This window comes from Ricinus communis, chromosome 4, assembly GCF_019578655.1.
Source record: "Ricinus communis isolate WT05 ecotype wild-type chromosome 4, ASM1957865v1, whole genome shotgun sequence".
Lineage (NCBI taxonomy): Eukaryota > Viridiplantae > Streptophyta > Magnoliopsida > Malpighiales > Euphorbiaceae > Ricinus > Ricinus communis.
In genome coordinates, this window is record NC_063259.1 from 28,888,001 (window position 1) to 28,911,656 (window position 23,656).

The 23,656-nt window shown below is 34.7% G+C and overlaps 4 protein-coding genes and 1 long non-coding RNA gene across 8 annotated transcripts; 4 read left to right on the top strand and 1 right to left on the bottom strand.

Annotated features, from left to right (window-relative positions):
• The first annotated feature begins 357 nt into the window (after positions 1-357).
• LOC8289652 (ubiquinol-cytochrome-c reductase complex assembly factor 1) lies at positions 358-3,932 on the top strand. 2 transcript variants are annotated; one of them, XM_002510959.4, is made up of 7 exons: positions 365-808; positions 947-1,160; positions 1,279-1,445; positions 1,842-1,966; positions 2,597-2,657; positions 3,039-3,087; positions 3,488-3,932. In XM_002510959.4, the coding sequence occupies exons 1-7, from the start codon at positions 623-625 to the stop codon at positions 3,562-3,564; spliced, it is 879 nt and encodes a 292-aa protein (XP_002511005.2). In that variant the 5' UTR covers positions 365-622; the 3' UTR covers positions 3,565-3,932. The 2 variants fall into 2 exon arrangements, 1 of the variants encoding a protein (XP_002511005.2); XR_007215637.1 differs by lacking the exon at positions 3,488-3,932 and having other exon boundaries at positions 358-808; positions 2,597-2,789.
• Positions 3,933-10,331: 6,399 nt separating this feature from the next.
• Positions 10,332-13,486, top strand: LOC125369816. Its single transcript, XR_007215561.1, has 4 exons — positions 10,332-10,683; positions 12,034-12,430; positions 12,540-12,621; positions 13,444-13,486. It is a non-coding gene; the product is annotated as an uncharacterized LOC125369816 (long non-coding RNA).
• Positions 13,484-15,305, top strand: LOC8289650. Of its 3 annotated transcripts, none has more exons than XM_015722358.3 (2): positions 13,484-13,713; positions 14,437-15,305. In XM_015722358.3, exon 2 carries the CDS (start codon positions 14,494-14,496, stop codon positions 15,148-15,150), a length of 657 nt encoding a protein of 218 aa, XP_015577844.2. In that variant the 5' UTR covers positions 13,484-13,713; positions 14,437-14,493; the 3' UTR covers positions 15,151-15,305. The 3 variants fall into 3 exon arrangements, with proteins under 3 accessions (XP_015577844.2, XP_015577851.2, XP_048229038.1); XM_015722365.3 differs by having other exon boundaries at positions 13,578-13,713; positions 14,480-15,305; XM_048373081.1 differs by lacking the exon at positions 13,484-13,713 and adding an exon at positions 13,951-14,104.
• A 65-nt stretch (positions 15,306-15,370) lies between these two features.
• Positions 15,371-17,276, bottom strand: LOC8289649 (ankyrin repeat-containing protein BDA1). Its single transcript, XM_002510956.4, has 2 exons — positions 16,623-17,276; positions 15,371-16,531 (listed from the first exon to the last, which is right to left on the bottom strand). Exons 1-2 carry the CDS (start codon positions 17,214-17,216, stop codon positions 15,833-15,835), a joined length of 1,293 nt encoding a protein of 430 aa, XP_002511002.2. The 5' UTR covers positions 17,217-17,276; the 3' UTR covers positions 15,371-15,832.
• Positions 17,277-20,123: 2,847 nt separating this feature from the next.
• Positions 20,124-22,437, top strand: LOC8289648 (ankyrin repeat-containing protein NPR4). The gene is made up of 3 exons (XM_048372583.1): positions 20,124-20,236; positions 20,820-21,320; positions 21,443-22,437. The coding sequence occupies exons 2-3, from the start codon at positions 20,823-20,825 to the stop codon at positions 22,133-22,135; spliced, it is 1,191 nt and encodes a 396-aa protein (XP_048228540.1). The 5' UTR covers positions 20,124-20,236; positions 20,820-20,822; the 3' UTR covers positions 22,136-22,437.
• The last annotated feature ends 1,219 nt before the right edge of the window (positions 22,438-23,656 follow it).

The window sequence follows — 23,656 nt, forward strand, 5'->3', positions numbered from 1 at the left end:
ATTTAATTAATCTAGCTATTTATAGTGTCAATTTTTCTTTGGTTAATATGGATAGACCATTATTTTGTGTCAATTTAATGCTTCCATTATAATGTTCAATTAAATTAACTTTTAATATGTTGAGATTCATTGCATGTCGATTTTAAAAAATAATTGATCGTAAGGTCTAGAGTTGTTGAAATTATGAAATTTCCATCAAAACCGCCGTTGAACTTTACTAATTTTCAATTAATTACGATAATATTTCAAAAAGATAATTATTGTCAAATGATCTCAAATCATCAACATTCTTTTAATATCAGTATTTAGATTTTCTTCATTAGAATTGTTCAATTATCATTCGCAAAAGACTAATGTTTCAGAATTCATTTACAAAAACCACCATCGAAGCGTCCAACTTAAACCACAAAATACCAACGTGAAAAAAAGAAAGTTGTTATATGGATAGACGGTTACGCTTACTCGCATCAAGGGCGAGACCTCATAATTACCGTTAGATCTGCTTACTACAAAACAGTCAAAACTCCTCTCTTCTCTAACCTCTGTATCCCCCCTTGAGGGTTTATCGAGTTTGGGATTGTCAGAAAGAAAGAGAAGACCGCTAGTGTCACAGTGCTAAAATATGTTGTCAAGATGGAGCAGAGCTGCTGCCTCTCAAGTATCGAACCTTCGCTCTCTAACAAACGCCACCAAGCTCCGCAAAGATCATCTTTTTATTCCACGCCTAACCTATGCCAAGGCTTCTGCTGCAGTTGTATCACCCGCTCCTAATGATTCTACACACAACACTTTCCCTTCCAACTCACCGGTACCAAACCCTTATTTTTCAATTCCAACGGAATCTGTATTAATTTGGAATTGAAAAATGTGTCTTTATTGTTTTTATTATTATTTGCTAACAATCAATCAAATAATTGATTAATTTTATTAATTTTTCTTTTAACAGGTAAAGTTGGATAAAATGTTTTGGTCAAAGCCCTGCTCTTTGGCTTTAGCCTTAGACTCTCCAATCAGGGTTTATGAGCCAGAATTTCAAGGCATTAGGCGTTTTATGCTAAAGTTAATGCTTTTCTATAGTAAACAAAGCAAATCTATTAGACGGGCAAATGTGGTATATCGCCGCATCATTTCACGAGTGAATAAGCCAACAATTTATGAAGGTGATTAGTCCTTTCTTACGTACAGAAGGAAGTTTTTATTGAAAACAAGCTACTAGCTTTTTTTGTGTTGTATGGTCTTTACATCTTTTTAGTTAGCTTATTCTCCTTTTTATTGCAGTATTCAATTTGGAGAAGACGTTTAAAATGACATTCTCGTTGCTTGTACTCCATATGTGGCTTGTCTTGCGCCGTTTGAAGCAGGAGGGACAGGAAGGGGTTGAATTTGGGCAGTATTTGTATGAGATTTATAATCATGACGTTGAGCTCAGAGTCTCTAAAGCAGGGGTAATATGTTTACTTTTTTCTTCTGTTTTATTGAAAATTGAATTTGCATTTCTAGGTTTCTGGGTCCATACTTTTGTTAATAGTCATTGTGTTATTTGAACAATCTCTACAACTGTTACAGTGCCCTTCTCATTTAGTTTCAACTTCTATTTTTTCCACCATAACATGAAGCTTCTTTTGACCGTCTAACATATTTATTTGCAAAGTTTACAGTTAGTATATACTAATTAATTCTATTGCTTCCTTCAAAGCCTTATGGATAGTATAGCTGAAGCTACTATAGCATGAGATGCCCTATATTCATATGAGCTTTTTGGATTATAGACAGCAATTCAGTCCATGTAATTGCAAGAATGATCTAAACTTGTTGTGCTATCTGTGCTTCTACAATAGCAGGTTAACTTACTGTTGACAAAATGGATGAAAGAATTGGAGAAAATATTTTATGGAAATATTGTTGCTTATGATGCTGCCCTGCTTCCAGAGGCTAAATCTGATGAGCTAGTGAAGGTGATTTGGAGGTAAGATGATCATCAACATCGTGTTTAGGAATATCTTTGATATGACTCCTGCATTTTAGTGTTGAATGGAATTGTTATTTTATTAGTCTCATATTGTCACTAACTGATTTGGTCTTATCCCTTCAACTTTGAAATCTTGTGTGACCTGCAATGCTGTCCACCTTATTTTTGATACTCTGTTTAAAGGAAGGGGAGGGATGGGTCAGGATTATTTTGTTTTAACTTACAAAAGCGAGCCCTTATAGATTTTGAGATGGCACTTCTTATCTGGATTTTTTAAGTATTTTCAATCTCATAATTACTATTCTATTGGTCTTGTTTTGGATTCTTCAACAGATTAAAGTGTCTTCTAAAGAATGACCACATGTTATATTTTTATCATTTTGAGATTAAGAACACTAAGGAAGCTATTCTCTGGGACTGTCTTTAAAACTTGGCATACCACTAGATGATCTTTCAAGGCTTATAGTTCTAGCTTATGTTGGATTTGAGAGAAATAAATGGTTAACCGTGGTGCTAGTGTGATAAAAAAAGAGATCTTTTCCTATCTAGTAGTTGCTAAGAGTAATTAAAAGAATTTAAATTGGTCCATATTTGTTCTTATTCTCATTGACTTTGTGTGCTTTTTAGGAATGTCTTTTCTGATGATGGTAGTTCGGAGCCAGATGCTACTGCATTACACGCTGTCCAGGCATGTTCTCATCTTTGCTTTCGTCACTATTGATATATGGTGCTGTCAGCCCGAAATAGATTGAACTTTTCATGTGACATTGAAGTTAAGGAGCCATGTCATTGATCACCTATCTGAAATTTACCTTATTAGGTTGTCTTTTTGTTCCTTGCGGTTTGTTAAGTTATAAAGGAGGCTTTCTTGTCCTCCATAGCTACTTTCTTTCTTGGTAAAATATAGTATGGTATGTATCATGAAGCATAAGAAAGAAAACAATTTTTATTAAATTCTTTATGTATCTGTTTCTTTTTCAAAATTTCCAAATTTTTCTGTGACTTGTTTCAACTTTCAATATCAAATGCATAACACAACTGAATGTTAATTGACTACTCATCTCTGCAGGCAATGGCGAGATATGTACGCCGGGAAGTCCATTGTTTTTCACTAACAGGTATATTCGCTGCAAGATGACAGTGCGCAATTTAAGTTGCTTTCTTGATTGCTAATTTTATCATCAAGTTAACTGAAGGTTCTTTGCTGAGAGAGAGAGAGAGAGAGAGAGAGAGAGTTATCTAAGGTTCTTTGAATCTTTCCTAGATTCACTGTTGAACCATCAAGTTGGCATGGTTTTATGTCTTCTGGAGAGGATCCGCCATGATGCATTTCACTGGCTTAAATAGCTCATTTGATTCTGGATATCTTCAACTTTTAGCTATTATTCATTGGTTCCTTAGTCGTAGTGTTATATTTGGAGATTTAAAAAGAAAAGTTTCAGATAATAATTATTTTGTTCATATCTGTCGATTGCTGGTTAGAAGAAATTTGACAAAGTTATGGACTTGGATGTGCAGACAAAGAAGCCATATTATCAGGGAATTTCACGTTCACCTCCTTGGAAAACACAACACCTGATGCAACAAGGAGGTAAATGGAAGAGACTAAGGAAGGTATTGGTCGAGTCCCATCAAAGACTCTGAGATTAGAAGAACATTCTGTGGAGAAAAATAATGCTCTTCTCATGTGTTATACAAGATGCATAAGCCAAATTAGAATCTTATTAAATTCTTTTTATTTTTTCTTACCCTTGATTGTTAAAATAAAAGTGACGAGCAAGTAGATACTGCTGTATAATGCCTTTCTTTTTTTTTTTTTATTTGGTAAAAGATTCTAGCAATGGCTTTAGGTGCAGAAGCAAGATGTGCGTAATATAATGGTTGCAAGCTGGAATGTTTGGAAGCATTATTCACTTGTTTGTTGCTTTGATGCAACTATCTTCCTTTAATTCTGTTACAATAACTTTCTCTTGTTTTTTTCTTTTTTGGTAAATTGGGCTCCTTTCATTACTATATTTGTAAACCTCTATAATCAAAGTGTGAAGACTTGATTATATTTCTCATCCTTGTCTTAGTTCTTCGGGATGTTAAAATTTATTGAAAATTTTATTTTATTTGAAAATAAAATATGTTAAAGAAAATAAATTAAAAATAATATAGTTTAAAAGAGATATAATATAAGATAAATTAATGGAGATTTTATTTATTATATGATAGAATTTAATTTGGCTATAATTAATTTTATTTAATTTTAATTAGATAAAATTTTAAATTATTTAAAGCATATAAATTTTAAATATGAAAATGAATTTTATAAATTTTAAATATAACTTTATAATATTATACTCAAAATCCAAAAATACAAAGTGGCTCTTTCGGCTTGTGTGCTAATGAAAGCAAGCATTAGAAGTGTTTTTGTTCCTGTAATCAGATGGTTTATCAGACAACGAAAGTATACAAAACCAGTCATTTTTTGATATTTAGAAGTTGAGATGATCTCATCATTTGAATTATTTTTTTTTTTTAATCTATAAAAAGTCTAATAAGACATGAGCTACACAACAACAGGAATAACCATCATTTTATATTCGCCATAAAACGTAAAATTTCACCTAGTGAGAATGTGGGACTTGAACTCAAGATTTCCAAAGCAACTGCTCTTAAATCTTAAATGTACCATTTAAAATTTTTATATTTAAGTCATTAGCATATATTATATATTTAATAAAGAGAAATAGATTTTTATCCTAGATGAAAACTGAATAAAGAATACATATTTAATTAATGAATAAAAAAGACAATGTTTTAATTAACAAAGAAAAAATGGTACACAATTTGGAGCCATAAAAAATACCATAGTATCATAACTTGCCCAATTCTTTTAGTACATTAGCAATCATGAAAAGAAAAATAGCTTAAATCAAAATAAGAATTTCTATTAACTTTTTACATTAGGCAAACTTATACAGTTACTGTCAGCCGGTTATATTTTAAAAATGTATTGAATTAATTATTTTTCAAACATTTATAACCGGTAATATAATGTATAACATTAACATATTAAAAAAAAAAAGGTTTATATAACTAATTTTTCACTTACAATTTTTATTTTTTTTATATTACAAACAATTAATATTACTTCTTTTACATTTGTATATAAACAAGAGTTGCTACTATTATTATTATTATTATTATTATTATTATAAATGCATTGATATTTTCCAAAATAAAAAAAAATGCATTGATTTCAACCATATAATTAATGTACATTTTAATCATTGAATATATTATTAATACTACAACCAACAGCTATTAGCTCGCTGATAATGAATGGTTTAGAAAGTTAATTTTGCGTCAACCTTTGACCTTTGAATGTCTAAACACATATGTGAAGTATGAATCAGAACTTCTCCAAAGTAACAAATTACAAATACAACTGCTCAATACTTCCCTATGCAGAAGTAATTACATCATTTTCTGTTTTGGCCAATGGATTAATCTGTGAAGAAACAGAAAGAGGAATTTTAGAACAGCTGTTACAGTAACTCCAACGAAATAAAATGCCATAGCGAATAACCACACAAAATAGGAGCTCTGGATGTTCCTTGATCCAATTCTAATTGAGACTCTGGGCATAGTTTTGCTCAACAACCAGAAAGTACACAATGAATACTGTAATCACCAAAAACAGCAGAACCGTCCAGAAAGGAAGAGACGATACCAGAACTATAATGGTGAACATGCTCATTACAAAACCTGCAGTGTTCAACACCAGCAAGTAGAAGACACCAGGCAATCGACCAGAAATTACGTCGCTCGCAGAAAATATAGCACTAGGCTTCTCTTTCAGAAAGACAGCAGGAATATTACAAGTCATGCCGAAAGCTGCTCCTGCAATCATTACTAGGACTACTAACAGGACATTCCTGGTTTCCAATGACCATCCTGGACGACCTATCCCGTCACGATCCTGAAGAGGAGATTGCAGCGACTCCTGTGTTTCTATCTGTCTAACCAACCGTCCCTCTACAGCACCAGCCTCATAAAGAATTAGGCCAATTCCACGACTAGTTATGTCGCGACCATTCTGATGATAGACATCCAAGGCTATTTCCCCTTTCCTGTTCAGTGTGTTTATTCTCATCACTGCGCGGCTTGTAAAGGTTGACGTAGAGCAATCTGATGGCAGCAGCAACTTCACGATCTGCACAACAACTTAAGTATTTATCATCCTTTAATAATTCAGAGTGGATCCAAAATAAAATGAGAGAAGAAAGTGAAATAACCTCAGTTAGTTTGTACTTGGCTGCAATGTGCAAAACCGTGTTGCCTTCATCGTCCTTGCGGTTAAGGATTTCCTCTTGCTTGAGTTTCTTAATCTCTTCCACCAAGACTTCAAAAACCCTGCATTGGTGAGATTTCAACGCAACATGTAGGGCTGTCTCATTCTGCAAGTTTTCCTTTGCAATAGACTATTTACAAGAAGAGACTAAAATCCTGACAACATCCTCATTGCCATTCACTGCAGTTATGTTGAGAGGAATCCTGAAAGAAAAATCCGCAACAAGGCAAAGGTGAGGATTAACCTTGACTAGTGTGAAAAAGATTGAATTTATGTTTATTAATCTGTAATGAAGATTACAGTTTTTGTATTCTGAGATTATTGATACACTTTGTTACTAATATATACATGAGAAAGATAACGGTCACTCGATCCGATGCCCAACGTTCTTTTCTTGATTTGGGTGAGGTAGAAGTGACCTTTCTTCCTTAGGGAAGAAAGGTTGCTCTCTTGGCCTGAATTTAGGTCTGTGATGAGCAGTCAGTACAGCTTTTAGCTGTATTGATCTGAGACCTTGGCCAGTGGTCTTTACCCTCTGGTCTGATTATTTGTTTTCCAGACTCATGTCTTCAACACTCCCCCTCAAGGTGGGTTCGAATAAGTTAATGGAACCCATCTTACTAAGGAGCCTTTGGTGACTTGCTCTATCCAAAGCTTTTGTAAATATATCTGCTAGTTGATCGTGGCTTCTGACAAATGGAGTTGCTATGATTGGACCTTTTCTCTTATGAAGTGACAGTCAACCTCGATATGCTTTGTCCTTTCGTGGAAGACGGGATTCGAGACGATATGTCTGGCTGCTTGGTTATCACAGTACATTTCCATCGGACCTTTGCATTTTATTCCCATGTCAGTGAGCACTTGTTTAATCCAAATAAGCTCGCTAGTTGTTGATGCCATGGCTCGATACTTAGCTTCGGCACTGGATCTTGCAGTTACAGATTGTTTTTTACTTTTCCAAGTAACTAGGTTTCCTCCTACAAAGGTGCAGAACCCTGAAGTAGACTTTCTATCACAACTGTCTGCCCAATCTGCATCAGAAAAGCTAGTAATAATGTTAGCATTATTATTGTTCTTCATCCAAATGCCTTGGCCTGGGGTACCCTTGAGGTATCTTAGGATCCTATCAATAGCATCTAAGCGAGAGGTATGGGGAGCATGCATAAATTGGCTAATCATGCTCACAGCATAGCTAATATCAGGTCTAGTGACGGTTAAGTAAATTAATTTTCCTACTAGACGCTGATAGTATCCTATGTTATCTAAGGGGTCGCCGTCCTCTAGGTTAAGCCGAATTTTGGTCTCCATTGGGGTATTTATGGGCTTGGCCCCTATTTTTTCTGTTTCCTTTAGAAGGTCAAGAACGTACTTTCTTTGAGATAGAAATAGCCCTTTACGTGATTTGGCTATTTCTATTCCAAGGAAGTAAGTTAATTGACCAAGATCCTTAATGTCAAATTCCTCTTTTAGTATTTATTTTACTTTTTTAATTTCTTCATTATTATCGCCTATTATAATAATATCATCCACATATACTAGGATAATAATTGTGCATGTAAGAGTGTGTTTAATGAACATAGAGGAATCAGAAGTACACTTGCTGAATTTAATATTTAAGAGAAAAAGGCTTAGCTTGGCATACCATGCTCTGGATGACTGTTTAAGCCCATAGATTGCCTTTTGACACTTACATACTAGGGAAGGATCAGAGGCTGATTTGTGACCTGGAGGGAGAGTCATATACACCTCTTCTACCAGAGATCCCTGAAGAAAGACATTCTTAACATCCATCTGAAACAAGCTCCATCCTGAGTTAGTAGCAACATACAGTAAAATACGAACCGTGCTCATTTTAGTTACCGGAGCAAAGGTTTCCTGGTAGTCTACACTATAGGTCTAGGTGAAACCTTTTGCTACTAGCCTAGCCTTATACCTTTCAATTGTACCATCATGCTTATATTTAATTTTATATACCCACTTACAGCCAACTGGTTTTTTACTCGGTGGCAGGGTGATGAGATCCCAAGTTTCATTTTTTTCCAGGGCCTGGAGCTCTTCTTTCATAGCCTTACACTAATTAGGGTGGGTGTCAGTGTCATAGAAAGAAGTGGGCTCGATGTGAGAAGTAAGAGTGTCTAGATATGCCTTGTATGATTTTGACACAGTATTATAATCAATGAAATGATGGATGAGATACGATACCGAATGTGACACATAGTCCTTTAGCTTAGCAGGAGGTCTGGTTGATCTAGATGATCTCTGTAGGGCAATTTCTTCTGGAATTACTTCTGGTTGTGACTCATCTCCCCCTGAAGAAGTTGCCACAGGAGGGAAAGATTCTTCCCCTGAAGAGTGAGGTGAAGAAACTGTCACGGAACTCGGCTCCCTATCAGAAAGGCTATCCGGAAAAAGGCTGTAAAAAAAGAGAGAATTAGAAGGGAATAATTCGACAGACGGTGTCTTGGGAAGAGTGGAATCACCAGGAAAGTAGGGAGTAGATTCATCAAATGTGACATCCCGGGAAATATAGGTTTTGTAAGTGATAGGGTCATAGCATTTGTACCCCTTTTTTTCAGAGGAGTACCCTAGAAATATGATTTTGACAGAACTCGGGTCAAGTTTATGAAGTCTACGAACATGGACGAAGGCTGTGTAACCAAAGACTCTAATATGACCTAGTTCGATTTTTCTTTGTTTGAGAATTTCTAGAGGGCTTAAGTTGTTAAGGATGGAACTGGGGAGCCGGTTGATGAGATAGGCTGCAGTGAGGAGGGCATCCGACCAAAAAATATAGGGAACATTGTTTTGAAAAAGGAGAGTATGAGTGACTTCCAGAAAATGTCTATTTTTCCTTTCGGAGACCCCATTTTGTTCAGGGGTATAAATACAAGTAGTTTGATATAAAATTCCTTCTTGTGAAAAGAATTCAAAAAAATATTTGTTAACATATTCAGTATCATTATCGGAGCGAAAGGTTTTAATTTTGGCATTATACTGATTTTGAACAAAGTTAAAAAAGTTGCGCAAGCATATGAAAACATCATTTTTGCCCTTGAGTAAATAAATCCAGGTAAGACGAGAATAATCGTCGATAAAAGTTACAAAATATCGGAAGTGACTATATAAGGTGACGGGGGCAGGTCTCCAAACATCAGAGTGGATTAAGTCAAACATTGATTCGGATTTAGTAGAAGACAAAGGAAAGGGTAACCTAGTATGTTTTGAAAATTTGCAAATATCACAACTGCTTGAATTTATGTTGGGACAAAAAAGCTGATTTAAGACTTTGTCAGACAAATGCCCAAACTGCCTATGCATCAACAGGCCATGGTGAAAAGTGCTAGTGGTGGTGAGACACTGACTAGTGGGGGTGAGGTAATATAGGCCATTTTTGAGGTATCCTTCACCAATCGTCTTCCCGGTAATTCGATCCTAAAAAATCACTGCAAATGGTGAGCAAATAACATTGCAATTTAAAGTCTGAGTTATTTTACCAACAAATAATAAATGTGATTTAAAATTAGGTAAGAGAAGGATATTTGGTATGGTGTGATTAAACAAGTTGGAGGAGCCAAAACCAGAAATTTCGGCTCGATCCCCATTGGCAACGATCACATGTTGGGAATTGACATGAGCAAAATTGTGCAACTTAGTTGAATCCCAAGTCATGTGGTCGGTTGCACCAGAATCAATAATCCAATCAGAACACGCAGGTAAAAGAAATCATAACATGGATTGAAGCTGAGAAATTATGTGTGAGATTTGGGAATTTTCTTGAGTCAACCCAATGGATCTGCCGGTGTGGTAGGATTGGCCCGTGATGTGTCGTCAGTTAGCCCAAAGCTATTCTTCTTTGAATGTGTGATTGGGCCCAGCCCATGAGCTTGTGTAACTAGGCCGAATGTCGGGTTGGGTTGAATTAAAGAAATCCGACCCGTTAGGTGCCCCCGACCCGACGGACCCGACGAGTGTGTCATAACCTTTAGGGTTAGACACACTCATCCCGACGCCGCCTACTCCATTTTCTCCCCTTCTTTCTTCTCTTTTTTGTCGCCCTCTCCCTCGCTCGCCTCTGTGCTGTGCTGGCCGGAGGTTTGGGTGTGGATGCCAGTAGCGTTCGAGGGTGTGACCCTGCTTTTTGCAGTGGTGACACCGCTCGACGTTGGCAGGCGTCCCCCCTGCCTCGGGCTGGCTCTCCCGAGAGCGTGGCAAAGGCTCTGCCTTCATTTTCGTGATTGCTTGATGCTCCCATGGTGATGCATCGAGTTTCTTCTTGCTGAAGAAGAGCTATGACAGCATCAAGCCGAGGTAAGCTACTAGAAAGAAGAATTTGGGACCGAAGGGCTTCGTAGCTCACATCGAGTCCGCTGAGGTAGGTATAGACTAAATCTTGTTCCTGTCGCTTTCTTGCTTGATCTAGATCTACTGTGGGTGGGAGGTAACTCTGAAGTTCCTCCCACCGGGTTAGCACTTCGGTCGCGTAACTTGCGCTAGACCTAGACCCTTGCTTGATGTGTGCTAACTCTTGTTTCAAATTGAAAATGTGTGCGAAGTTGTGCTCTTGTCCGTACAGGTTTTTCATCTTCTCCCACACCGCCTGTAATGATGCCAGAAGCATACATAATCTGGCAATCTGAGGCTCCATCGTATTGGTAATGAGGGACATGACCAAATGGTCATTTATCTGCCATTCTACGATGGTTTCGATTTCCTCTTTTGTTGGTTGGTTAGGATTTTTTACTGTTGGCTTGGTTAAAGTTCCTGTGATGAACCCTAACTTCTTTCTACCACTTAAGCCAATATAAATAGCTCTTGACCATTCGAAATAGTTCTGATTTCCCTTTAACACAATGTTTGTGAGTTTGGTGAGATCACTGTGTGACATGATGAAGAAGAAATTTCCGATTTGTTGGGTAGGTGATGACAAGATCAATTCTGCTCTGATACCATGTGAAAAAGATTGAATTTATGTTTATTAATCTGTGATGAAGATTACAGTTTTTATATTATGAGATTATTGTTACACTTTGTTGCTAATATATATATGAGAAAGATAACGGTCACTTGATCTGATGCCCAACGTTCTTTTCTTGATTTGGGTAAGGCAGAAGTGACCTTTCTTCCTTAGGGAAGAAAGGTTGCTTTCTTGGCCTGAATTTAGGTCTGTAATGAGGAGTCAGTAATGCTTTTAGCTGTACTAATCTGAGACCTTCTTTATCCTCTGGTCTAATAATTTTTTTCCAGACTCATGTCTTCAACAACTAGCATCTTAACCAAGGAAGCATCTCCCTTCACGGAAGCAACATGCAAGGTTGTATAACCATTTTGAAACTTTAGGCTAGCGATTTCAGGATTTTGTACTGTCATTATCACAGCTGCGCCTGAAAGTTGTGCTTCCAGGCAAACTGTAGAGCACTGTCCAGTAATTCCGGATTGTTTGTTACTGACAGCTTCACTTCTTCCATGTTATTTCTTTTGATTGCATCCTCCAACGTAGTGAAAAAATCATTGGTAGCCAACATCTTAGAAAAGTTCTTGGGCAGAAGACTGTGTGCTGTGACTCTGAGTGTAAGAAAGGCAGACCATTTTATCTCTTAGTCTTTGTTTAAAGGTTTGAAATGTGGAGGATTATGCAGAGTTGACCTTGAAGTCTTTTAGTTTTATCTTTATATTTAGTTTTCAAGCTACATGAATAACAAGTCCTTTAATGATACTTGAGCAGGTAAGAGATTTTGCATATCTGGTTACTTTCTAGATGGGACCCAAAAGGACTATGTCAAAGATGGATTCTTTGACACGGAAAGAAGAGAGACTGAGACCAAGTCAGTTTCCATACTGTAATTGCCTACTATTACAGTCAATATACAGGGGTGTCTATCTACTATAAGCTGCCTCTAGGAGGATTATAGCAAATGGAGTTTTGGGGTGACTGGTGACACTTGGTTCTTTCTTTTCCGTCGCAGGGTTAACTTGCCCCCAGAAGAGCTGCCACTGTTAGTTGTTAGTGTCAGTGAAAGAGGGAAGGAATAATATCATAATAGGAACACACCTATTTATAGTAGGAATTAAATCTGGGACCTTGGGCGTCTTGCCATTAGGGCAATGGATCATTTGCACTGGTGAGACTTGTTGGCTGTTCTCATTTTCATTGAATTAATTTTCTCCAAAGAAAATTATTCTAATTTGATATGTCTAGATGATAATATTTTAATGTCTTTGGATGTGAAGTGTGAACAGCATGAAAAGCTTAGCTCCATGGACTCTTTAATGCTCTTGTTTCCCTTTACTACAAGTTATCAAATTTCAAATGGTCAGTAGAACCTCTTCTGCTAGTTTAGTGCTTATCCTGGAGAAAACTGGTTTGATCATGTTGAAAGCTACATATTTTACTTTTAAAGTGTCAAAACTCAAAAGTAAAAAGAGCTCAGTTTAAGTTTAGGGGAAATGCTGATGTGCTTTCGTCCTTGATGACTTCATTTTCATAGATGTTTCATACTATTAGATTGTGGGTATGAAGATTTGGAATGCTTTAATCAATTTTTGGAGTATATAATAAAATTAGTTTTTTTCTTTTTCATTTTAAAAAAGTTATTTGTGACGTACTAATTTCGTAAAAGTTGTGAAATTGCTTATTACTACCAGAATTTCTAAAAGAGAAAACAAGGGTCAAAATATAAATTAGACAAAAATTAGGGATCTTTTGAAATTTCTGAAAAAAGGAAGTTTCCTGAAAGGCAGCAGAAAGAGGGAACTTGAAGAAACTGAGCAATTATTGCTACTTGCTATGGCTTGGGATTTGATCCTGGTTTTGTTTCTTAGTTTATTTTTCTTTCTACACAAAATATGTATCCTTCAAATTCTTCAGTTGATGTTCTAAATGCTCCTTTCCCTCCAGTTGCTAACAATAGCCTTCAATCCCATTTCTAAAAACCAGCAGAGAATCCACTTCACATAGCAGCTAAACTGGGTCACCAACATATTGTAACAGAGCTACTGACCAATCATCCAGCATTTTCTTTAGAGTTAAACAAAGATGGGTTTAGTCCCCTGCACTTGGTTTGTTGATCAGGTCACCAACAAAGTGTTTCACATATTGTGCAATTCAACCCAAATCGTTGCTTGTTAAAGACAGGAATGGAAGAACAGCTCTGTAGACGGCTGCTGTGAGAGGGAGACTTGGGATAATGAAGGATTTGCTGGCGGCTTGCCCTGAATGTGTGAAAGAGGTTGCAGAAACAAGCGAGACTGTACTTCATGTTGCAGTGAGGCGTGATCAGGTTAAAGCTGTAAGGTGCTTGATGGAGTGGCTGAAAGGACAAGTTATTACAGGGATCTCGTTAATAGAAAGGATTGCAGTTGCAGTACTGTCTTGCACCTTACTACTTCACGAAAACAGATTCAAGTAATCTCTCTCTTCAACTTCTTGTTTGGTTATTCATAATTATGTCCGTTTTTATGTTTTTTTTTTTTTTTTGAATTTTCAGTTTTATATCTTTTGTTCTTTGTGGCTTTTAAGTAAGTAATCAATCGAACACTTCTCTAAACAACTATGGCCTAAATCAGAAGTTATCATTGCTTGATTGCAGAAGTAATAAACTGAGCTTCTTTCTTGTGCTTTTGGTGGGTTTTTGCTTCCGGTGATGAAAGATTGAAAGATTTGTTGGTGCTCTGGCTTCCAGACCTGTGTTTTCTTTGGGTTGGCTTATCTGTGTCTTTGTATACTATAGGCAGGAAATTCTAGGGAGAAGGCCATGATGCTCTTTTTCTATTTCTCGTGAATGATAATATAGAAGGTATTAAATGTGAACTGAAAACAAAAGTCAATATTTTGTCTTATAGTGGACTTAAGTGGCTAATTGGCTATCAACTAGGTTGTGCTTGACCACAAAGAAGAATAATTGCTAATATCAGAAAAATTGAGAAGTCCAGGCAGTCTCTGCTGGCCTAATTTTGGGAAATTTTTTTTTCTTTCTTTCTTTCTTTCTTCTTCTTCTTCTTCTTCTTCTTCTTCTTTTCTTTTAAATATTTTTGGTATATATCTTACTTTTCTTTTGCTAGGAGTGGTAATTTTCTTTTTGCTTATAGCAGCATCAGTTATTTGTTTTTTTAATTTTGGATGCTGCAGACCTTAAGGATTTTGTTGGGAAATAATCCTAGTAACAATACAGGGGAGGTAAATACAATGAACAGTGGTGGTTTTACAGCTTTGGATATCTTAGATGTCTTACCAGAACAAGGAAAGATAGATATGGATATAGAAAAACTTATACGAAGAGCAGGAGCATTGAGAGCCAAAGAGGTACTTAAAAATAGCAATCTTGAACTGCCCATTGAGCTTGGAAACCATTGGTGCCCATCATCTCCTCTACTTGCCACTAGACACAAGAAAATCAAGAATGGATGTTCAAGTGATGCGTATCATGCGTTGCTGTTAGTTGCTACACTGTTAGCAACAATTAACTTCCACGCAGCATTAAACCCTCCTGGAGGTGAAGAAGGCTGCAGATACAAGTCCAGTATAAATAGTATCCTGCAAATTGAAAAAGAAAATATCTATCTGTGCCATTTGTTCATAATGCTCAATTCAATCACCTTTTTCACATCGATAGCCCTCGTTGTAATCATCACGCAGGACTTCCCTCTGAAGCGTTGGCTTTTCATTTTATTATCTTGTATGATTGGTTCTTATATGTGCATCTTAATGGCTGTATCGCCATATGGAGCCATGAACAGGACTCTGCTAATGCTAGGAAGTCTCTTTCTGTTAACAGCTTCCTTGAAACGTCTTGCTTTGCACCAGATGATGCTCAAGTATTTGCACCGGGTATGCCCCGCTTAACTCATGTAAATTAGAATGTTGAAGCCGCAGATTGTCTTTTTGCAACTTGTACACTAGGATAAACTATTACCTACTATTCATGGGTTATAAGTAGTCTACACTGTAAGCATATCCATTTTCAGTGCATATGCTAATAGTACGGCCATCATTTCTGCCATCTCTCTAATAATCTGTTATCTATTGATTTTTTTCTAATGTGGAATTGGGTTCAAAGAGTGTCTATCAAATGCCTAACTTAATAGTTCAAAATCAAATATACACATATACATATGGACTTCGCAAATTGCTCAAGAAATCATTGCACCAACGCAGATGAAAGACCCATATACATGTACATATATATGAACTCTATATGTTGCTTAAACAAAAGCAAATCAGGGCATCAACCTAGCTGAAGTCTCGGTGCATCATTGGAGTTTAAACCTGGGGATTTCTTTAATCCTTTTTTGATTTTTAGTCTACACCGTATTAACAAAATCTCATCTGTGTTATTAAACTTGCGGAAACGCTAGGCCATGGAGCAACCAACTTGACGCCGTCCATCAGTCTATGTATGTGTTATTTTGGGCTATGTTTGGTCTATTCAGTTCGTCATTCACTCGCACTTCCCTGGCGTCCACTAACATATATATACAAGTAACTAAACGTAGCATTCGCACATTCTTTAGGTCCCAGAGAAGATTTATTGGATCATCGGAACTGGGACAGCGTACATTCCATCCCTTGTTTTCCTGATCCCCCACTTGGTCAATCGGCAGAGACAGGAAAAGGCATAGTATGCTATGGCTCCAAAGCAAATGAAAGCCACGGCAAACAGTGCCACCAAAGGAAAACTGAAAATTCTGTGATTGCCAATTGTGAACGAGAATTTTGGCATAATATCATTCACCAACAGACAATAAACAATACCAACACTGATGGTCACAAACAGCACAACTGGTCTAAACGGTAGAGACCACAAAAGTACTACAATTGCCCCCACACAAACTATAAGAATGGCCGTATTGAAAACCATAAGGTAGAAAATGTGCGGCAGTCCACCAAATAGTACATCTGTAACATGATATTCTGCACCTTCTATGCTGTTGCTGCCTTCCACAAAAGACTTGGGCAGATTGCAAACCGTGGTGAATGCCGCCCCAGTAATGATACCCAGGACTACCAATATGACATTCTTGGTTTCTAAAGTCCACCTGATGTAAGCTCTCATTGGCAATGACCGTCCTTCAAGGCCACCTGCTTCACACAGGATGCGGCCGATGTCCCGGGTGGATATATCCTTAGAATTTTGGTAGTAAACATCCAGGGCTGTTAATCTCTTCTTGTTCAAGGTGTTCACTCGCACCATAGCTCTATCGGCAGGGAGTAACAGCTTGACAATCTGTAGATATATCCCTAGGAAAAATTACTTGAGATAAGGTTATGCAGAAAGCAAATAAATCGATTTGTTGCTTGCAGAAATGAAAGGTTACCCCAATAAGTTTGTTGGAGGCAGCAATATGCAAAACGTTATTTCCTTGTCGGTCTTTTCGGTGGAGCAGATGCTCTTGTTTCAGCTTCTTAACCTCTTCAAGCAAGGCCTCGAAAGCACTGGACTGATGATGCTTTGCAGCCAGGTGAAACAATGTCTCTCGCTGCGGCGTCAACTTCCGAACAGATTCTGGACGAGCAGCTATCAATGTACTTATCACTTCTGTATAACCAAACGAAATAGCTGTTTGGAGAGGAATCATGGAGAACTTGTCCTTCTCAAAGCAAAGCTCAGAATCAAGCTTCAGCAAGAGCTCTACAAGTGGAAGATCACCTCTTGAACAAGCCAAGTGCAAGGCAGTATACCCTTCCTGATATCTGACCCTAAGAAACTGTCGATAATTTCTTGCAATTTGCTCGGCAGAACGAAGGCTGCCATGCTTGCAGGCAACTAGAAAAGGATTTTCATCTCTATACGTCGAAGGAGCTGCAGTAGCTTCAAAAAATTCTTGACAGGTTGGCAGGTACATGCTGACCAAATTAACATCGTCGTTTCTAACTGCTTCCAACAACGAATTCAAGTTAGACTCGGACATTTGAGCTGCATATAGATTTTTGTTCCTCTGTTTTGGGTTCCTTCTTATTCAATCGACTAGCATTTTATACGCGTTCCTAGCTGATCATTTGTTTCTTTCAGCATTTTTCTTTTTGAGAAACTTCCCACATGTTTCCTAGAAAGATACGAAAGCCTCATGGATATTTCAACAAATTTGCGCAGATATTGCTCTTGCTGCTCTTCTCCTCATAGTTATTATTATTATTATTATTATTGTTCAATAATTTTCTTTCTTGAAATAACTTATTAATTATTAAATAATAAAACTACTAATTATCAAATGTGGAATGAAATTAATCTTTTTTATAAATTTATTAATTAATAGAATGATTAATTCATTAAATATTATATATAAAAGTATCGACTATAGTCATAAATACAAGCTGAGTTCTAAATAATTTCTAACTATTATCTGATAATTTGAAGCAATTATCCCCATGTAGTAACATTGGTATTCTGTGTAAGGAATACAATGTTATTGCAAGAAAAATAAATTAATGTTGAAATCTATAAGGGATATAAATATATAAAAGATATGATAGTCTCAGTATCAGAAATCATAAATATATGATTAGTATTACAGAAAAAAATTAAAATAAAAAGTACATATTATACTTATTATCTGTTTCTTTAAGCACTGTAATCCTTCCTATAAACTTAATTTTTGTATTATTCTCTGTTATTTTATTACAGTCGTTAATAGGAAAATAAGTATTTGATCAAATTTATTTCAGTATTTCAATTAATAAATTAAGTTAACTATTTTAAAAACCAGGAAAACTTCAGTTGTTTACTCTACTAAAAGTTAATAATGAATGTAAATATGAATGAATGCCTAAACTTCACCTCCACATGTGAAATGTATATTTATATTTTAATTTTTAGTCATTTAATCAGTTTAATATTTTAATTTTTAATATAATTTAATAGATATTTAAATTTATTTTTTTATCGTATTCTAAAATATCGTTAACATATTCTTTTATTCAAAATGATAAATAATATTTAGACGGATATTAAATTAAAAATTAAAGATGTTTTAATATAAAAATTCAAGTGTTTATTAAATTAAATAAAAAATTAAATAGATTAATTAATACAAAGTAAAAATATAAATATATATTTAATCTGTTAATATTTTAAAAATGAGAAGATGCACTATTAAAAAATCTTAATTGGTTAATATAGGCGCTCAGGAAAAAAGAATTAGAGTCTGCTTGCACAATGCACATACAAGCATGAAATTCTCGATAGGAAATTTTAGATTTTGTTAGATTGGGATGAGTTCTAAAAGAAAGAGCAACTTTTCTTATATAAAACATCCGATTACCTAAGAAATATTTTTTAATAATTTTATTTAATTATTTCAAAATTATAAAATAAATATCTATGCTTTCAATTTATTTTTAAAAAACTCTTTTCAATAAATAATATTTGAAATTTTATGATAAGAAAAATAACGTTACAAGTTAGTTATGCTTACTGACATAAAAATTAGTGAGTCAATAAAAGATATATTACATTTAGATATAAAATATATGAAAGAATATATACATGTGACATTTCTAATAGTCATAGTATTAAATCTACGATTAATTATTTTTACTTATTCTTATTTCTTAATTTCTTAGTAAGTATAATCGATTTCTCATATCATCTTTTTTATTTGAATAATTGCAAAAATAGTATGTAAATTTATTAAGATCTGATAATTAGTGTTTAAACTTTTAAAAATTATAATTTAATGTATTAAACCGAAAATTATTAACATTTAAGTATATAGAACCAGTAATCTATATAAAAAAATAATTATAAAAATAATATGTAAACTTGTTAAAATTTGATAATTAAATATTTAAAAATTTAAAAGTTACAACTTGGCCTGTGAATTTAATAAATATTTACAATTGAATGTACGTAACAAATCAATAATAATTACATATTTGTAATCTTAAAACACGTATTATCTGTTTAATATATTAAAAAAATATTTACTTTTAATAGACTAATATATTATTTTTACTACCACCATCATTGCACTATTCTCATTATATTTTCATTAATTTTTTTAATTAAATATTTATTCAATTTTGAGCGACACTTTATCTTTTTCAACCCATCATTATAAACATCTAAAACAAAATCGATCATTATTGATGATGATAATTTAACTATAATATTAATTACTAATATATCTTTTTATCATATGTATAGTATTTATTTTTATATATTTTTATTGTTACATGACAGATTTACTATTTTTCATGCAAATATTATCTTTCATTATAAAAATATAATGGAGTTTTCATTTGTCTACATTAATTATATATATATATATATTAATGGCTGATTTCACACAATCAAATATTAATATTTTTAAATTTATACACTAAATTGTGATTTTTAAAAGTTTAAATACTTAATTATTAAATTTTAACAAGTTAACACACTATTTTGTAATACGCTGATATGGATAACTTGTAGTTTGTCTATAATTTACTATATAAACTCAATCATAAATTTTTAATAGGTTCATACATTAAATTATAATTTTTAAAAAACTTAAACATTTAATTATCAAATCTTAACAAATTTAAAAATTATTTTTATGATTATTCCTTTTTATTTTAACATTTTAAAAGTTATCATTGAAAAATATTCTTAAAAATAAATTAAAAAAATAAATATTTATTTTAAAATTTTAAAATTATCAGATAAAATTATTAAAAATTATAAAATTAATTTGTAGTCAGGGGAAAAAATAAATTTCTCTGTTCTTATTATTTATTTTTCATGTGGTAATTTCTCTTACTGTAAACCTCTGAGCTCCGAACTTGTATCGGAACCTTGATAAAAAAAAAAAAAAAAAAAAAAAAAAAAAAAGAAGAAGAAAATGAGAGGAGGACACTGCGTAACCGCGTAACGTATAGAATTGCAAATCAAAAGGAATATGTATGGCAGGCTCTAGAAGACAGGAAGGATCGTGGAATCACCATACTGGTTTCTGTCTAAACTCTTATCTCTTTGTAGACAAGAAAAACTTACAGTAAATCTCCATGTAAACGTTGAGAAAATCGTATAGCTACTGGCAATGTCCTGGGAGTTTCATGTTCAGACATAAGTTCGTGGTCATATGGCTTGACCAGGCAACTCCCTTTCTTGCACTTTTCATACAGCTAAATTATAATGATGTCTGCATATACTCTTTGTATTAGACATGGATATGCTTAATTTATTTTACTTGGAATAAACAAGGCACTTTGACTTGGTTTCTCTCCAGCTGACCATAAAGAAATGTGTTTAATTCATTTTATTTCTTTTAAAGAAAAAGCAAAAAGGAATCACTAAATTTCCTTTGTCGTTAAGGAGCAACAATATATCTGACAGCCAAACACAACCTTATCTTTTTTCTTAAAGAAAGAAATTAGGAATAGGGAGATAACTTACCTGGGAACTTTCCTGCGAAAGTGGATTCTGAACATCTGTATCGAAGAAAACTTAGACTGCCTTGTCATCTCATTTACGTTCATTAGTTTTTCTTTGATCAGGAGTTTAAAAAAAAAAAAAAAAATTCTTTCTACAGAAAATGGCCTTTTGCAGAGCATTATTTGATGCCATAAGGAGTCTCAATTCTAAGGCTGTTGAAGATGGTGGTGCCACAGAGTTTCATGAGATGGTAGAAGACAGTGAATGCCCTGCTTGTCCACTTGCAAGATCAGAAAATGATAGGAATGAGAATGAGGTTCCGGAGTTGCGCCAGCCAGCCTTAAAAGTTTTGGATGTGTCGCATAACTGGCCAAGAAACACTTCTCCACCATGTATGATATGGAGCAAGGCAGTCAAGGAAGGGAGGATCAGCTGCATGAGGGAGCTTCTGGATCGTTATCCTGAGACAGCGATGGATATCACACCAACAACAAGAGAGACACTGCTTCACCTTGCGGTCAAGCATGGTCACTGTGATGTGGTCAGGTGGTTGGTCGAAACACTTAAAAGGACTGCTTGTTATGGAGATGTCATTAACGGGAAGGATTGCAGTGGCGATACAGTTCTGCATCTTGCAACCTCCAGCAAACAACTTCAAGTAACACGCAATAATCTTGTTCTACTTTGTTTAAAATTTAGTTCCTTTTATCTCTTTATTTTAATTCTTAGAATTTATTATCATGGACCATGGAATCTGTCTTCTGGTTTTTTATGATGCAGACTTTAAAATTGTTACTGGAAAGCCCTACTCACACTGGCATGGTTGAGGTAAATGCAAGAAACCATGGTGGTTTTACAGCTTTGGACATATTAGATGTCCTACCAGAAGATAGGGAGGTTGACGTTGAAATTGAAAAAATTCTTCGAAGAGCAGGAGCTTCAAGAGGCAGGGACATGGTCGAACAGAAGCTTGACAGTAGCAACCATGAGGTTCATATTGATCTTGGTAACCAGTGGCACCATCAGCCATTACCTCCACATCAACAGGTAATTATCAGGTCTGAATTTCTTACCGCTAAGTATCACGAACTATTGCTCACAGCAACTCTGTTAGCAACAATGACCTTCCATGCTGCATTAAGAGCTCCCAGCAACACCACCTCTATAGAAAAACAAGATGCAGAAACCAACCATCTATTCATCTTGTTTAATTCAATTGCCTTCTTTACGTCGTTGGCATTAATTACCATCCTCACACATGAACTTCCTATCAAGCCATGGCTACTAATTCTGTTATTTTCAACAACTGGAGCTTACATGTGTTTAATAAAGGCTACATCACCTCATGAAGTTGTCAGTGTGTCCATCATAGGAAGTTCCATCTTGTTAGCAACCTTCATCAGATGTCTGGCTTTGGACAAGATTCTGCTTGATTGTCTGCAATTAATTTGCAGTAGAATTCAAGTTATATAAAAGCATCTTCTGCTGCTGTTTCTTACAACTTAAAATGAGCGCTAGCTTGTTAAAGTTTTCAATTGATATTATCTAATGCCAGAACTCAATAATTCATCATATTGTAACATATTTAAGTATTGTTAATCCTGTTACCCAAAGGCATAGCCAAATGGATGTAAACAAACTATAAATTGTTAGTATTGTGGATTGCTTTATTTGAAGCTTTTAAGCGATATGGTGAAATTGCAGAGGAAGTTTGGCCACTGCCAATTATATCTCCAATTTAGTAAATAACATACACGCTCTTCTTTTTTTTTTAATCTTTTTTGTGTGTTTTCCTTCCTGCCTGCCTGCGGCATTATGCTTTGTGAATCTGGGAATTTTTTCTGTTTCTGGCAAGCTAAGTCTATTTTATGAATTTGACCCATTAAAGACTTCATTTTTATAGATCTTACATCTGTTGTTTGGCCATCTCCGTATCTTCAATGATACAACCTCCAACAAATAATATAAATTATCATATCATAAAAGAAAAAAAAAAAAAAAAAACTCGTATAACTTGAACTTATTTGAGAAATTAAAATTAACTAGAACTAGCTTCCAGCACAATCTTCTTGCCGGGTATCGGTTTCAGGAGCAGAGAACCTATAAAATGCACCTTAACTTTTCCTTTTTTTTTTTTTTTTTGTAGTCAAGAATAAGGCCACAGATTCCAAATTTCACATTACAGTCAGAAAAAGAATCAAAAGAATTTTCTATTAATCACCATCATTATTGGCGGTGAAATTTGCGAAAAACGATGATCTCTAAACCCGATACTTTATCTGCCATTCAAATCTCCCGCTTTGTCGTCACCTTGACCTCTCCGACTTCCTTTGTGCCTCTTCGTGGAAAAGATGCGAAATCTTTGATTTATCATCACAAAAATATACTCTTTTATTTGATTTAGTTTGAAGCAAATTTTAGTTATGGTCGGTGTATGTCTCTGAATAAATTATCAACATCTATATATATATATATATATATATATAATAAATTAATATATAATATTTTAAAATATAAGACGTTTTACATATATATATTTTTTATTTAATGTGATGTATATATTGGAAAAGAAAGAAAATCAGAAGCAAAAGAGGTCTCAAAAGTTGCACAAGCTAGGTTGCATGTGCAGACCTATCATCACAGACCTCAAAGTAAAAAGAGCAACATTTCCTGCAAAGCAAGAAAGATCACTTCAACACATACCCTTAGCAGAAAGAGTCGTTAGACAACCGTTAAAATAAATTTCTCAATCAAACAAATCATGTATATATATCAATCATCTTCCTGTAAAGAACTCAGAATTCATATATGCAAAATACACATTCTTTACTGTTCTATTTTTCATATGGTATAAGAGCTGGTTTAACCTGTGCTCATCACTTATCTAAAAATCCCTACTCACTCAGCCATGTCTCAAAATGACAGATTAACCAACATCACACTCAAGGGAAACTCAAATTACTTCGAATGGCCAAAAACAGTGTTTATTGCCCT

Bases quoted from the DNA above. Each gene is read 5' to 3' on its own strand.
- LOC8289648 (XM_048372583.1), top strand. From the start codon at position 20,823: ATGGCCTTTTGCAGAGCATTATTTGATGCCATAAGGAGTCTCAATTCT. The intron at 21,321-21,442 runs GTAACACGCAAT...TTTATGATGCAG, and splicing joins CCTCCAGCAAACAACTTCAA to ACTTTAAAATTGTTACTGGA.
- LOC8289649 (XM_002510956.4), bottom strand. From the start codon at position 17,216: ATGTCCGAGTCTAACTTGAATTCGTTGTTGGAAGCAGTTAGAAACGAC. The intron at 16,532-16,622 runs GTAACCTTTCAT...ATATATCTACAG, and splicing joins CCTCCAACAAACTTATTGGG to ATTGTCAAGCTGTTACTCCC.
- LOC8289650 (XM_015722358.3), top strand. From the start codon at position 14,494: ATGAACAGTGGTGGTTTTACAGCTTTGGATATCTTAGATGTCTTACCA.
- LOC8289652 (XM_002510959.4), top strand. From the start codon at position 623: ATGTTGTCAAGATGGAGCAGAGCTGCTGCCTCTCAAGTATCGAACCTT. The intron at 809-946 runs GTACCAAACCCT...TTCTTTTAACAG, and splicing joins CTTTCCCTTCCAACTCACCG to GTAAAGTTGGATAAAATGTT. The intron at 1,446-1,841 runs GTAATATGTTTA...CTACAATAGCAG, and splicing joins TCAGAGTCTCTAAAGCAGGG to GTTAACTTACTGTTGACAAA.